General features: G+C 45.3%; 1 protein-coding gene across 1 annotated transcript in view; it reads left to right on the forward strand.

Moving 5' to 3' along the window:
* The first annotated feature begins 9580 nt into the window (after positions 1–9580).
* LOC112885292 overlaps positions 9581–13495 on the forward strand; it is a 34244-nt gene continuing 30329 nt past the window's right edge. Inside the window, exons 1-7 of the mRNA XM_025950943.1 lie at positions 9581–9775; positions 9851–9943; positions 11042–11313; positions 11441–11663; positions 11796–12143; positions 12255–12371; positions 12927–13000. Of these exons, the coding sequence (XP_025806728.1) occupies positions 9581–9775; positions 9851–9943; positions 11042–11313; positions 11441–11663; positions 11796–12143; positions 12255–12371; positions 12927–13000 (1322 nt within the window). The remainder of the gene's footprint in view (positions 9776–9850; positions 9944–11041; positions 11314–11440; positions 11664–11795; positions 12144–12254; positions 12372–12926; positions 13001–13495) is intronic.

A 13495-nucleotide genomic window follows, 5' to 3' on the forward strand; every position in this document is an offset into this window, starting at 1 on the left:
CGCCGGAGTAATGAGCCGCTCTGGCTCACCGCCGGCCACCTCCCGTGCTCCCCCCCTGCCACGCGTCGTCGCCCCACCCTCTCACCGCTTAAGCTCTCCCCTGTTGGCATTTTGCCCGCGCGCCACGGCGCCTGCGGCACTGCCGCGCCGCCGCCGGTGTCCCGGCCGCTCGCCGTGCTCTCCAAGCTCTTATCCTCCCCGTAGCAACTCCCAGATGAAGCCTTACCCACCCGTGCCCCCTCCTCTCTCCTCAATTTGGCTATAAAAGAGCCGCCCGAGCCTCCTCGCGCGCGCCAGTACCCCGCTGCTCCTCCATTGCCGCCGCCGGGACCTCGGGTCATCGTGGAGCTTCACCCTCCGCCCTTCCCCGTCTCAAACCCGTAGCGCCACCAGCTTCCCCGTGCCCCACCGCAGCTCTCCAGCCCAGCCGCTTCCTTCCTCGCCCGCCGGAACTCCACCGCCGCCGGACATCCTTGGCCGCCGGTCTGGCCCTCCGTGGACAGCCCGATTCCGGCCATCCCGAACCCCCCCGAGACCACCCACAGGTAGCCCAAGGCCCCCTCGTGCTCCCCCTCTCTTCTTCCCTCACCGCCGGCGATCTCTACGGCCGAATTTGGCCGGACCAGTACCTTCCCCACCGCCGGCCATGGTCTGGATCCAATTGCTTGGAATGTTTTCTTTCCAGGGGGCTAGATGTTAAATGCAAGGACTAGTTTGTAAAGGATACTTGTCATTTCATGTGCATGAGTTTGCTGCTTTGTAAAATCCGTAACAATTCACAGAAAAATCCAAAAATAGCAAAACTAGTTTTGTTAGAAACTAGATTTCAAACTCTATGACTTTTGTTAATAGAGTTTAGTTTGAAATAAAATATTTCTACCTGTATTTTGAATCTAAAGTTAAGGGGTAAAATACATTCAACCTTGTTATTTCATGTTCTTTTGTTTTCTTAAAGGTATAGTATGAATGATTGATGAACTCTAGTTAACTTGTGTAAAGTTGCAAACTTAAACTTGATTTAAATTTAACTTCTTTTATTTGAACTCTCAAATTTGAAATATTAAATAAACCTATTATATAACCTCTTCTAAATTAACACTATTGTTAGTCTCTAATGTGATAATTTATAATCAAATTTCTATAATCTTTTATTTAAAAGTTTGTAATTCAAATTTTGGTTCATTTTAAATTTAATTTAAATGTTTTAGTTCTTATTACAATAAATTCTACTATATCTTTATAAATAGTGTTTTAAATTTAAACCCTCTTTATTTTATGCATGGTTGTGTGTTGTTTGGATGAGATATAATATTTGAAACGTGAATTTTTAAATTTAAATTTCACTTTATTAATTTATTGCATTTCATATAGAGTCAACGACACTCGACGACGGAGTTTACGAACTGGTCTTAGGACAAGACCAAGGCTTCCCAGAAGATCCAGCGCAAGTCGTCGAGGAACTGACTGAAGCCCCGAACCCGAGTTCGGAAGCCTCGGACACTCCTACCCTCACCCCCACTCCAGAAGGCAAGCCCCGGACATATCCCACTACTTTATTTACACTGCAATCTGTATCTATCTATTGTATCTTGCATTAGGTCTAGGAGTTGTGGTGAAACCCTAGATGCATGAATCCTAGGAATCCAATGTAATGCTCCCGAGTCCTTATCGGATAGATGCTCCGCTAATAGGACCGGTAGAAGTCGGGTGATTTCCTGTCACTCGCGCGATATAGGAGTTACATGTTTACATTTCTGCAACCACTATAAGGATGACGGACAGGGTCATGTGCGGTATCATGACCTGGAAATTTACCCTGTCTGTTTCGATGAAAAGTTTTAAGGCCGAAATGTTTGGTAGTGGTGGCTAAGTTTTTGAAAGTACTAGCCACATGCCGCGAAATATGGTAAGCGGTAAGCCTAGTACCCGATTGGCCCGGCAAATGGACGCGCTCCCACCACTCGACTTTTATTTTATGTTTACACGCACCGACGTGTGGGAGTACGTTCTGCAAGGCAGACAGGAATACGGGTTTTGTAGTCGCGCTACAGACGTATGTCCTGTACACATTGGGTGTGCGTACGGTCCTGCAGTCGCTTGTGGTGGCCCCGATCCATAACCCGGAATATGAGGGAAACGGTTGCTTCGGAACACCCTGTTGGTATTCCAAGCGTGTGTGTTAGGTTTACCTTGCAAGGTTAAATTCGATTCGAATCGTCCGCCTCTCACGATGCTTGAGACTGCTTATCCCTTTTACCACATTGAGTAAGAAGTGTAACTGTTAATGAGATAATTTTGGTGAATGATAATATCAATCATGCTTGCTTAGTGTAGGTGCTAATCTAGAATAAATACTCAACTAGAATCTGAAAGCTAAAACTTGAAAGTAGTTATACTCTTTGTTGCTTTTCAGCTGAAAGTAAACCCAGAGCCTTTACAATGCCTCCATGAGTCTAGTTACGGGCTAAGTATACCCAATCCCGGGTAAGCCTTGCTGAGTATTAGAATACTCAGCCTTACCAATGTCTGTTTCAGGTATAACCTACGAGAATCCCACGGACAACTTTGAGTGGCCAACGTCCGTTCCGTTTGGCTGGTCCGTGGAGTGGGACCCGTCCCCGGCCGGCATTGACCCTTCACAGTAACACCAAGCCCTGGGCTAAGCATGGTGTTTGTCTTCGCGACGAATGTAGTCGCATGAAACTTTTTCTTCCGCTGCGAGATGGACAAGTTGTAATACTTGTCATTTTGAGCACGAGTTATATAAGTTTACTTATCTTTGAACTTGGTTTGTAATAGTATATGTATGGTTGTAAATTAATGGTTGATGAGCTATTCTGTGATGTGAACTCGCCTTCGTGCGAGGTAAACCTGCTTCGATCCTGCTGAACCGTGGTTGTATCGGGCGGAGACCCGACAGACCAAAGGATTGTTCCGTTTGAAGTGCGTTAAACTGATTGCGGTTGTACGGCAAACAATAGCGCACTTGAGCCGGAATAATTCGAGCGGTTCTGCCACACTTGTTACACAAGAAGACTGCCTCATTAAAAACCTTGCATCTTCGCCACATCACCACGATGCAGACGAAGATTCTCCCCTGCGAGAAAAAGAGTACGGCTTCGGCTACACTACTTGCTTTGAGTTTATGTTACAAAAGCTTGAAATAGAAGATTACAAAAATTGTAAAAGGAAAAGTACAATTAAAACGAAGACTAAATACAAGTTCTTCGACCGGCTGGACCCAGTATTTTCGCAACATGTCCTGATTCCACGAATAAGGGTCCTCTTCGCCATCCAGTGCTTGTAGCCTATAAGCTCCTGGTCTCGTCTCTGTCACCACGAATGGGCCGTCCCATTTGTCCTGCAACTTGCCAACTCCCCTCGTTTTCTTCCGCAAAACCATGTCGCCTGTTGCTATGCTTGTTCTTCGCACCTTCTTGCTCTTCCACTTGCGCGTCTCGTCTTGGTACTTCTCGATGTTTTGTAGTGCTTGTGCCTTGGCCTCTTCGGCAGTATCTATGGTGGTTCTCATGTCTTCGCTGTCTGGTGGGCCTTGGGTTCTCACAGACTGTAATTTTACTTCTTCAGGGACCATGGTTTCTTCGCCGTACAGGAGCTTGAAGGGCGAAAACTTTGTTGTTCTTGATTCTGTAGTGTTGTGCGACCAGATGACCCTTGGCAATTCTTCGGTCCACTTCCCCCTTGGCATGTCTGTGATGTTCTTTTTTATCCCTGTGAAAATTATACCGTTGGCTCGCTCCACTGCTCCATTTGACTGTGGGTGGTACACCAAAGCGAAGCACAACTTGGTTCCCAGTTGGGAACAGAATCTTCGGAACTCAGCACAATCAAACTGCTTGCCGTTGTCCACTGTTAGCTCATATGGGACCCTAAATCTACAGACAATATTCTGCCAGAAAAAATTATGTATGACTTGTGAAGTTATTGTCTGTACTGCCTTCTCTTCAACCCATTATGAAAATGTTGTGAATGTACCAAAACGCCCTCAACAACTATTTTCTACCAATATTTCAGACTCTCGAATTAGGAGCCTAGATGCTTTCAACGCCCAGCACTGAACTCCAACAACGCCCCCCCTCCTGCGACGCGACGGGCTGCCGATCCGCGAGCGCCGACAGGCCAACGATCCCCCCGCCTCGCGGGACCGATCCGCGGGCCCCCGGCCGTTGCCCAGCGCCGAGCGCCACATTTGGGCGCGACGGATGGATCCAGCGTGGAATTGCGCACCAGACCGGCATCCACAGCGGCGAACGGTGCTCTCGGCGGACGGGCCCCAATCGCTGCCACACCGCGCCGAGCGCCGCGTCAGCCGCGACCGCCGTCCACGGCGGCGAATCCGTCGCACTGCGGTACCAGTGCACTCCGTCCCTGCCTCGCCGTCCACAGCGTCGAATCCGTCGCAGTGCGGCACCGGTGCGCTCTGTCTCTGCCTCCCTCCACGCCAACATCCTCACCGGCGCTAATGCCGCCACGCACTACCTCCGCGCCGGTGTCCTACCTCATGCCGGTGCCCTACCTTCCATGCCCAGCACTAAACTCCAACAATGCCGCCGCACCCTCGCCTCCGTCCACACACCGTCCACTCCACTGGTACATGTGTTCTCCTCTGGGTCTTGGCATCATGTGTTCGTTCAATGCCACGCACCAGTCATGTTGGCAGACACAGTTACATCATGTTCCTCTGGGTCTTCCCATCGTGTGTCCTAACCCTAGGCGTCATATCATGCTCGTGTCATTGTGATGGACGTGGCTGAAGATCAGAGCGAACAAGTAATTACGGTCGCGGTGTTTCAATACCTGCCTTGAGGAGAGACAGTGATTTTTTTTGTTAAGCACATACCTCATGGACCTATCAAGAACTAACCAAAGTAAGACACCTCTTGGAGATCTCACAAACAGTAGTGTTCAAGGTAATACAACAATCCATGCAAGGGACATTGTTGTTTAATCAGCAGTGTGGTCGTTCAAGTCATGTATTGTTGTCCTGGTGCCAGGTACCAAAGTTGGTGATCAAAATGTCCGTAAACGGGAGAAAGAGAAAGAACGGTATGCATCAATGACAACTGAGCAGAGAAATGAGCGGAACAGGAAGAGACGAGAAAAGAGGACGGAGAAAAAACAGGTGTCGGATGACCTAGAGGCACCAAATGCATCCCAACCAAAAGGTATTCTCTCATGCATTGGCGTAGTTTATAATATTGTCCAATCAATGATAATTTTCTATCCACATATGCTAAAAATAGTTGGATGGATGTTTTGTAGATGGCATATTGAACAATGGTGAGCCTGCTGATGTTGGACGAGGTAATCTCATGCTTGATCTACTTTTGGTTATAGTAGTAGTTTCTTATTTGACAGACATTTGACAATGGAAGTATATGTGCAATTGTGGTCTGCATAGATGGAATTGTTGCAACAAATATTTGCCTGCTGGATAAGAGCACCCACGGGATTAAATCTACGACCTTTCTAAGTAATTTATATAGTGATCCATGCCCGGCTAAGGATGCAATATTTGTATCTACAGATGATGTATTGTTGCCTTTGTGTCAGGTACCGAAATTGGTGATCGAAATGCTCGTAAGAGGGAGAAAGAGAAAGAACGGTATGCATCAATGACAACTGAGCAAAGAAATGAGCGGAACAGGAAGAGAAGAGAGAAAAGGGCAGAGAAGAAACATGTAACAGACGACCGTGAGGCACCAAAAAAGCATCCCAAACAAAAGGTATTATCTCATGCATTGTCTACGTTAATAATAATGTCCAACCAACAATCGTGAATCCAATAAAATGTGCAGGGGTGCATGTAGATGAATCTGTACCCATGGATGATGATGAAAGTAGTGAATGGCTACATAGGGAAAATTGGGATCCAAATATGGAAGGCCTGCTTGTGGGTACACATAATCAAGGTTACCCCTCAAACAATTCCATGTTAAGTAGTTGATAGAGTGCTCCATGACCGACTAACTGATGCAACATTATTTCGAATGTAGATGACGTATTTAACAATGATGAGCCTGCTGATCTTGAAGGAGGAGGTAATCTCATGCATGTCCTACTCTTGGTGATAATAGTTTTTTCTTTAACGAATATTGGTTTATACACTCTTTGGTGGCCTACAATATTGGTTTATACACTCTTTGGTGGCCTACTCTTGGTGATAATAGTTTTTTCTTTAACGAATATTGGTTTATACACTCTTTGGTGGCCTACAATAGGTTGCTATTCATACATGTTAGGGGTGTTCCACACATCCATTTAGATAGAGTAAGAGCTTTTCATTTGGTACCAACATAGGCCTGTTAGATAGTGTATAGAGCTCTTCATTTGATCTCACATTTTTTGGCCAACAAATATACATCCATTGGTTGGTTCCGAGGTGTTTAAGGAAACAGAAAAAAAAAACAGATCAACACGAACATTCTAATTCTAAACCAAAAAATATTTAGTTAGTACTTAGTTCCAGGAACGACTCAGCATGGGTGTCTGTTGAGTTTAAACTGCAATCTATAGATTTAAGAAGGTGAACAAATAGCATAAACCTACATATATGTTCTTTATTGGAAAAAACTGTGATATGGCCGGAAAAAAAGTACAAGCCTTATGCTGCTGGTCATGCTACTTCAAAAGCCTGTATATATATATCTTGCAATTATTTAGTTCAACTCATTGGAAAAAACATTATTGTTCGCAACACTGCCGCTGGTGTTAGGCATTTGAAACAGAAAAAAATAATCAACACTAACATTCTAAACCAGAAATATTTAGTTAGTAGTTAGTTCTAGGAACGACTCAGCCAGGTTGTCTGTTGAGTATAAATTGCAATCTGTAGATTTAAGAAGATGAACAAAGAGCAGAAAACTACATATATGTATTGGAAAAAAATTGTGGTTATTAATATACGTAGTTTCACAAGTAGTGTGAAATGGCAAAAAAAAAGTACAAGCCTTATACTGCTGCCCATGCTGCTTCAAAAGCCTGTATATATATTTAGTTCAATTCATTGGAAAAAAACATTATTGTTCGCAACACCGCCGCTTATGTTAGGTGTTGTAGATGAAACAGTTACCGTCGATGACCAGAACGTCTCTCCTGGGGAGCGTCGACGTCGGAATGCCAGGGCACGGAGGGCGGTGCTATCTCCTGAGCAGAGGGCGCTAATAAATAAAAGGCGACGTGATTCATATGCTGCAAAAAGACTGTTTACTACACCAGAAGAGAAGGTGGAGAGAATTAGGAAAAACAATAGAGACTACAAAAAGAGGGTCAAAGAAGATCGTGCCAACAACTTGCATCCTGACTCCATCGCAATGGCAAACCCTCAATTTAAACCAGAGCTTATATTCCCTCCTGGTGATGAACCTCCCTCAAGGCTGTCGGAGCAGATGGAAATCCCCGATTTTGGTGGCACACCTGTTTTCGTCGATGCAGTTGTTCCAGAACCCCTTCACCAAGTAGAAACCCCGGACACCTTTCTATCCAATACTATCCATACGTCCCACCTGACGCCAGGATTGAGATGTTCTCGACGAAAACATCGTAATCAAGAGTTTGAAGGAGCAGTTGGGAGGAACACCAAAGGGACCACGGGTGAAAACAATAATTTTGCAAGTCAGCCTACACAATCGTGTGTCGTTAACAATGGTAAACTACTGGGCAACCTATATATATATTTATTATGAATTATAAGTTAATCCACCTTTAACCTATATATATATATATATATATATATATATATAAAGGTGTTACGCAGACCTACCCTCGGGGCGAAGGAATGGCGATTTCATCTGATGCGTTAGGAGCAGGTGACAATATTACTTTCTTCAAGAGATCGACACTGTTTCTGTGTCTCACCGACACCTCGTCGTCTGCAGGGACTTCTGGACATGCACTTAATAACGAAAGGTGTACAAGGACACAATCGCCTGATGAAGCCGGTACATTTTGCGTGCATTTTATTCCGCTCCCTATTGTACACATTCAATTATGTCAGTCTCACCATGAATATGCATGTGTTGCATCATATGCTGATGAGCACATCGTACTCGAGGAGGACGAGGAAGAGGATGAAGGGTACCTTTTTGCGGGTCAAGGTAGACCTCGACGCAATTATCTCGTGTTAAGTTACCATTCTATATTATCCAACATAATATAACACCTTTCGCCTATGCTAAATATTATTAGAGTACATTGATCATGCCGATGTGGAAGTCGACGTCACGATGGATGATGAAGATACTATTGAACCCGATGCACTGGATCCATTCGGTGCGGTTTACGCCAATGTACCAGACGAGGGACACATGCTAAAGCCAGTAAAAATTGCGAGTTCTACAACGCAAAGAAATTTGAGACCGAACCACTAGGATTTTGCTGCCGCAGTGGAGATATTCATGTAGCCACCCCCGATACACCCCCAGATGAACTCGTGCGATTGTGGACGACCTCAGATGTTGATGCTAGACATTTTCGTGACCACATCAAATATTTCAATGGGCACTTCTCATTCACGTCACTATACTGTAATCTTGATCGTGCGACTACCGACACCCGAAAGTGTCCCATCTACACATTCTGTGCGCATGGCGCCCTTTACCATAATGTTAAAAACTTTGGCAAAGAAAAGAAGTATGAACCTACTCATCTCGAGCTTTATTTCTACGACGATGATCTGGGTCTTGATTATAGGCTCAGTAAGTGCCGTGAGAAGATTGAACAGAAAGATAGAGATGTCATTCGAACGTTGGTTGGCATCTACAATAGTGGCATTAATCCCTACTCGGATCATCTTCGCCCTATGGGAGAGGTAGAGGATTTTTCAGATGTCCATATCGAGTTCAACCTTGATCAACGGCTGGACCAGAGAGTATACAACAAGCCTTTAACATCGGAGGTTGCTGCCGTTTGGATTGAGGGGAGTGAGCATCGGGGTCAATTTGATAATAGTGTCGTCCTCCATGGGAAGGATAGGTCATGGAAAGGCATCTGGTCGTATCATGGGTGCTACAACCCCCTCTCGTACCCGCTCTTCTTTCCAAGAGGAGAGTTTGGATGGTACAACTGCATTCCCAAAGTTGGTGTGAATGAGGAGCAGGTTAATAGAGCCCGAGCGATCCGAAAGGCGCGTGCTCAGGGGGGGTGGCGATGATGATGCGGGTAATTGCATATTTCCTCTTACCAAATATTACCCCATTAACGAGAATCACGGTACTAACTGAAAATTTTTCTGTGTGTAGGCTCTGCCGGAAATAAATTTGTTTCCATGCGTGATTACTATTGCTACAAATTGCAGATGCGGCCTGGGATTTTTAATCCAATACTATACGGCAAGCGTCTGTTCCAGCAGTTTGCCGTCGACACCTACGTGAAGATAGAAAGCTCACGTCTGGACTATTAGCACAACAATCAGGATACTGTGAGGGCTGACCTGTACTAGGGTTTGGTAGATAGCTACCGTACGGGGGTGGAAGACGCGACAGAGGTTGGGAAGCGTACTGTGCTATCACCAACGTTCATTGGTGGTCCCCGTGATATGCGGCATCGGTACATGGACGTAATGGCTCTGGTCCGAAAGTATGGCAAACCAGATATCTTCTTCACAATGATGTACAATCCGAATTGGGATGAGATAAAGAATGAGCTATATCCAGGACAGGAGGCCCAGGACCGTCCAGATCTCGTGGCTCGGGTGTTCAGGGCAAAGTTGGAGGAGTTGAGGAGGCGGCTGTTTCACAACGATATACTTGGCAAGGTACGTGCCTAAGTATATGTCGTTGAGTTCCAGAAGAGGGGCTTGCCGCATGCACACTGGTTGTTGATAATGCAGAGGAAGTACAAGATCACATGCCCTGAGCAGTATGACATGCTTATCTGTGCAGAGCTACCAAACAAGAAGAAGTTCCCTGAGCTCTACAGGATGGTGACGAAGCATATGATGCATGGGCCATGCGGGATGCTTAATCCAGAATGCCCATGCACAAAGGATGATCCGTCGTGCAAGGATCGTTACTCGCGACTATTTTGCGATTCCACATCGCAAGGCAAGGATTCGTACCCACTCTATAGGAGACGTGATGATGGTCGTAAGGAAATGATTCGAGGTCACATGCTGGACAATCGATGTGTTGTTCCGTACAACCCGTACTTGGTACGTACTTTCAACTGCCACATAAATGTTGAGGCATGCAGCAACATTAAGTCTGTTAAATATCTATTCAAATACATCTACAAGGGCCATGACAGAACATCCGTGGCAGTTAGAGAAAATGGAAAGAAAGATGCCAACGGAAATGTTGATGAGATCACGGATTACAGAGAGGCCCGGTGGGTGGGGCCTCCAGAAGTGATGTGGAGGATCTACGACTTTGACTTACACGAGTGTCACCCACCGATGCAGCCGCTGCAATGTCATCTTCCCAACCAGCATATGGTTTCATTTCATAAACGGGACAAGGTTGAACGAGTTATAAAGCATCCGCATATCGAGGAGTCAATGCTCACAGAATGGTTTAACTTCAACTATCATAATCCTGAAGCTCGAGGAATCTTGTATCATGACTTTCCACAGTATTATAGATGGAACGTGACAGATAAAGTATGGTAACCAAGGAAAAACTCAGTATACCAGGTCGGGAGACTCGTATCTGCCAATCCAGCGGAGGGCGAACACTATTTTTTTCGGGTTCTCCTGAACCATGTCCTTGGAGCGACATCATGGAGGTACCTCAGGACTGTTAATGGTGTGCATTATCCTTCATTCCGTGAGGCTGCGATGAGGAGAGGTCTGATCGAAGAAGACAAATCGCTCGACGAATGTCTTACTAAAAGCAGTCTGTTCCAGATGCCATCCTCATTACGTGGGTTGTTCGCTACAATAATTGTATTCTGTGAGCCGAAAGATGTGGCAGGTTTGTAGACAAAACACTTCGATGCAATGGCATAAGACTACAAGCACAATAATCCAAACCCGAGTGTGGTGCAATAACTTGTTTTGATTGACATCAGAAACATGCTGCAGTCTATGGGTAAGGACATAAGGTCGTTCCCTCTTCTGCAGATCGATGATGCATTTGACGATGCTAGCGGGGTCCCTCGTGAGATATTTGAAGAGTCGAGCATTGAGCCGAATCTGGACGATATCAGACTAGCTGATATGCTAAACAAGGAGCAGAAGGCTGCTTACGATGACATAATGTCAACTGTCGACACCGAACAGGGTGGTTTATTCTTTATTGATGGACCTGACGGCACAGGAAAGACTTTTTTACAGAGCACTGCTTGGAACCGTCCGTAGGCAGAACAAGCTTGCCGTTGCTACAGCTACTTCTAGTGTTGCAGCATCTATAATGCCCGGTGAGAGGACGGCACACTCACGTTTTAAGATTCCCCTTACGCTTGATGACTCATGTTGTTGTAGCTTCACGAAACAGAGTGGTACCGCCAAGTTGCTGCAATCCGCGTCTCTTATCATTTGGGATGAGGCGTCAATGACAAAGAGGCAGGCTGTTGAAGCGCTAGACAACAACATGCGTGATATAATGGGGCGGCAAGATCTTCTGTTCGGTGGCAAGACGGTTGTCTTTGGTGGAAATTTCAGGCAGGTCCTTCCTGTTGTACAGAAAGGATCCAGGGCGCAGATTGTTGGTGCTTCCTTACGGAGATCGCATCTTTGGGAACACATGTGACATCTTAAGCTCATGCACAACATGAGGGCACAACATGATCGTGAGTTTGCGAATTATCTGCTACGTATTGGTGATGGCACAAAGCAGGTTAACAAAGATGGTGATGTATGCCTTCCTGATGAAATATGTGTCCCGTACTCTGGAGATTCCGAGAAAGATCTGGACACGTTGATCGACAGCATCTTTCCAAACCTCAATGCAAACATGACAGACAAGGACTACATCACCTCCAGAGCCATTTTATCAACCCGTAATGATTGGGTGGATGATATTAATTTGAAGATGATCAACAAGTTCCAAGGTGGGGAGATGGTATACCATAGTTTTGATGAAGCGGTGGATGATCCGCATAACTACTATCCTGAGGAGTTCCTTAGCACATTGACTCCCAACGGCCTACCTCCCCATGTCCTAAAGCTCAAGATCGGATGTCCGGTAATATTGCTTAGAAATATAGACCCTGCAAACGGACTCTGCAATGGAACGAGGCTGGTGGTTAGAGGATGCCAAAGAAACTCAATAGATGCTGAAATTGTTTTGGGGCAGCATGCCGGGAAGAGGGTTTTCATTCCTCGGATAACCTTGTGCCCCTCTGATGATGAGATGTTTCCATTTCAATTCAAGAGGAAGCAGTTCCCTATCAGGCTCAGCTTCGTCATGACGGTAAACAAGTCACAGGGCCAAACAATACCAAAGCGTAGGGGTTTACTTGCCTGCACCTGTTTTCTCACATAGTCAGTTGTACGTTGCTATGTCTAGAGCCACAGCCAGAACGAACATCAAGATCCTCGCCCTCCCGCCTAACGCAGAGGCAGAAGAGGAAGATGCGAGAAGGCAGGAAAAAAAGATTCAGAAAAGAAAGCAAAGGGCAAGGGTAGAAGAAATGATGTAGTCAAAAAACAAAAAAGAGTACTACCGGTGAATGACACGTATACGAAAAATATTGTATACAAGGAGGTTTTGACATTATAAGCCAGGTAATATTATTATATTTATTATTCATGCATATCATACAATTTAATGCGTATCACTAATAGAATGATACAATTTAATGCTTCTTACTTTATCTCTAGGTAAAATTAAATGCTTTATGATACTGTGCATGAGATGGTCACGACGGAGGAACGGGAGGCTATCCAGCGGGTAACATCTCTTTATTATGCAATTTATTTGGAGTTTTTCGAAAACAATTTTCTATCTGAATGCGTTAATTTGCAGATAGTTGCTCAACTAAGTGTGCTTCAAAATAATAAATATTCAGTTCTTTTGTTCGAATACAAGTTGAAGACTAGGTAGTGTAACTGAGGAAATCATGAACCATGACACTATTATATAACTGTGCGCTTATAGTGGTAGTCACTATCCAGAATCAACTCATTAATACAATAAATGCTAAATGTTCTGCTTCTGGCTCTGTACCACTCACAGTTTATATAAGAGGATAGCTCTAAATTTTCAAAATGCAAGAAAAGGTCCTCCTCCATCGACGGCGAGGCCCGCTCCCGACCATCACGTGTCCGATCCGACCTTCTACAACGCGGATCTGCACACTCCTGGTTGTTGGCCGCTATGAAAGGACCTCGAGATGCTTAGAGGGGGGGTGAATAAGCTCACTTCAATTTTTCCTGAAAATTCTTCGCAGCGGTTAAAACTGGTCAGAACTTCCGGTGCTGTATCGGAACTTCCGGGGGGGTCCGGAACTTCCGGTACAGGGGCGGAACTTCCGACCCAACAGAGTGAATTAAAACAAAATTAAAGGCTGAAGCGAAACTGCCAATTCTACTTGA

Source organism: Panicum hallii, chromosome 3, assembly GCF_002211085.1.
Source record: "Panicum hallii strain FIL2 chromosome 3, PHallii_v3.1, whole genome shotgun sequence".
In the NCBI taxonomy this organism is placed as follows: domain Eukaryota; kingdom Viridiplantae; phylum Streptophyta; class Magnoliopsida; order Poales; family Poaceae; genus Panicum; species Panicum hallii.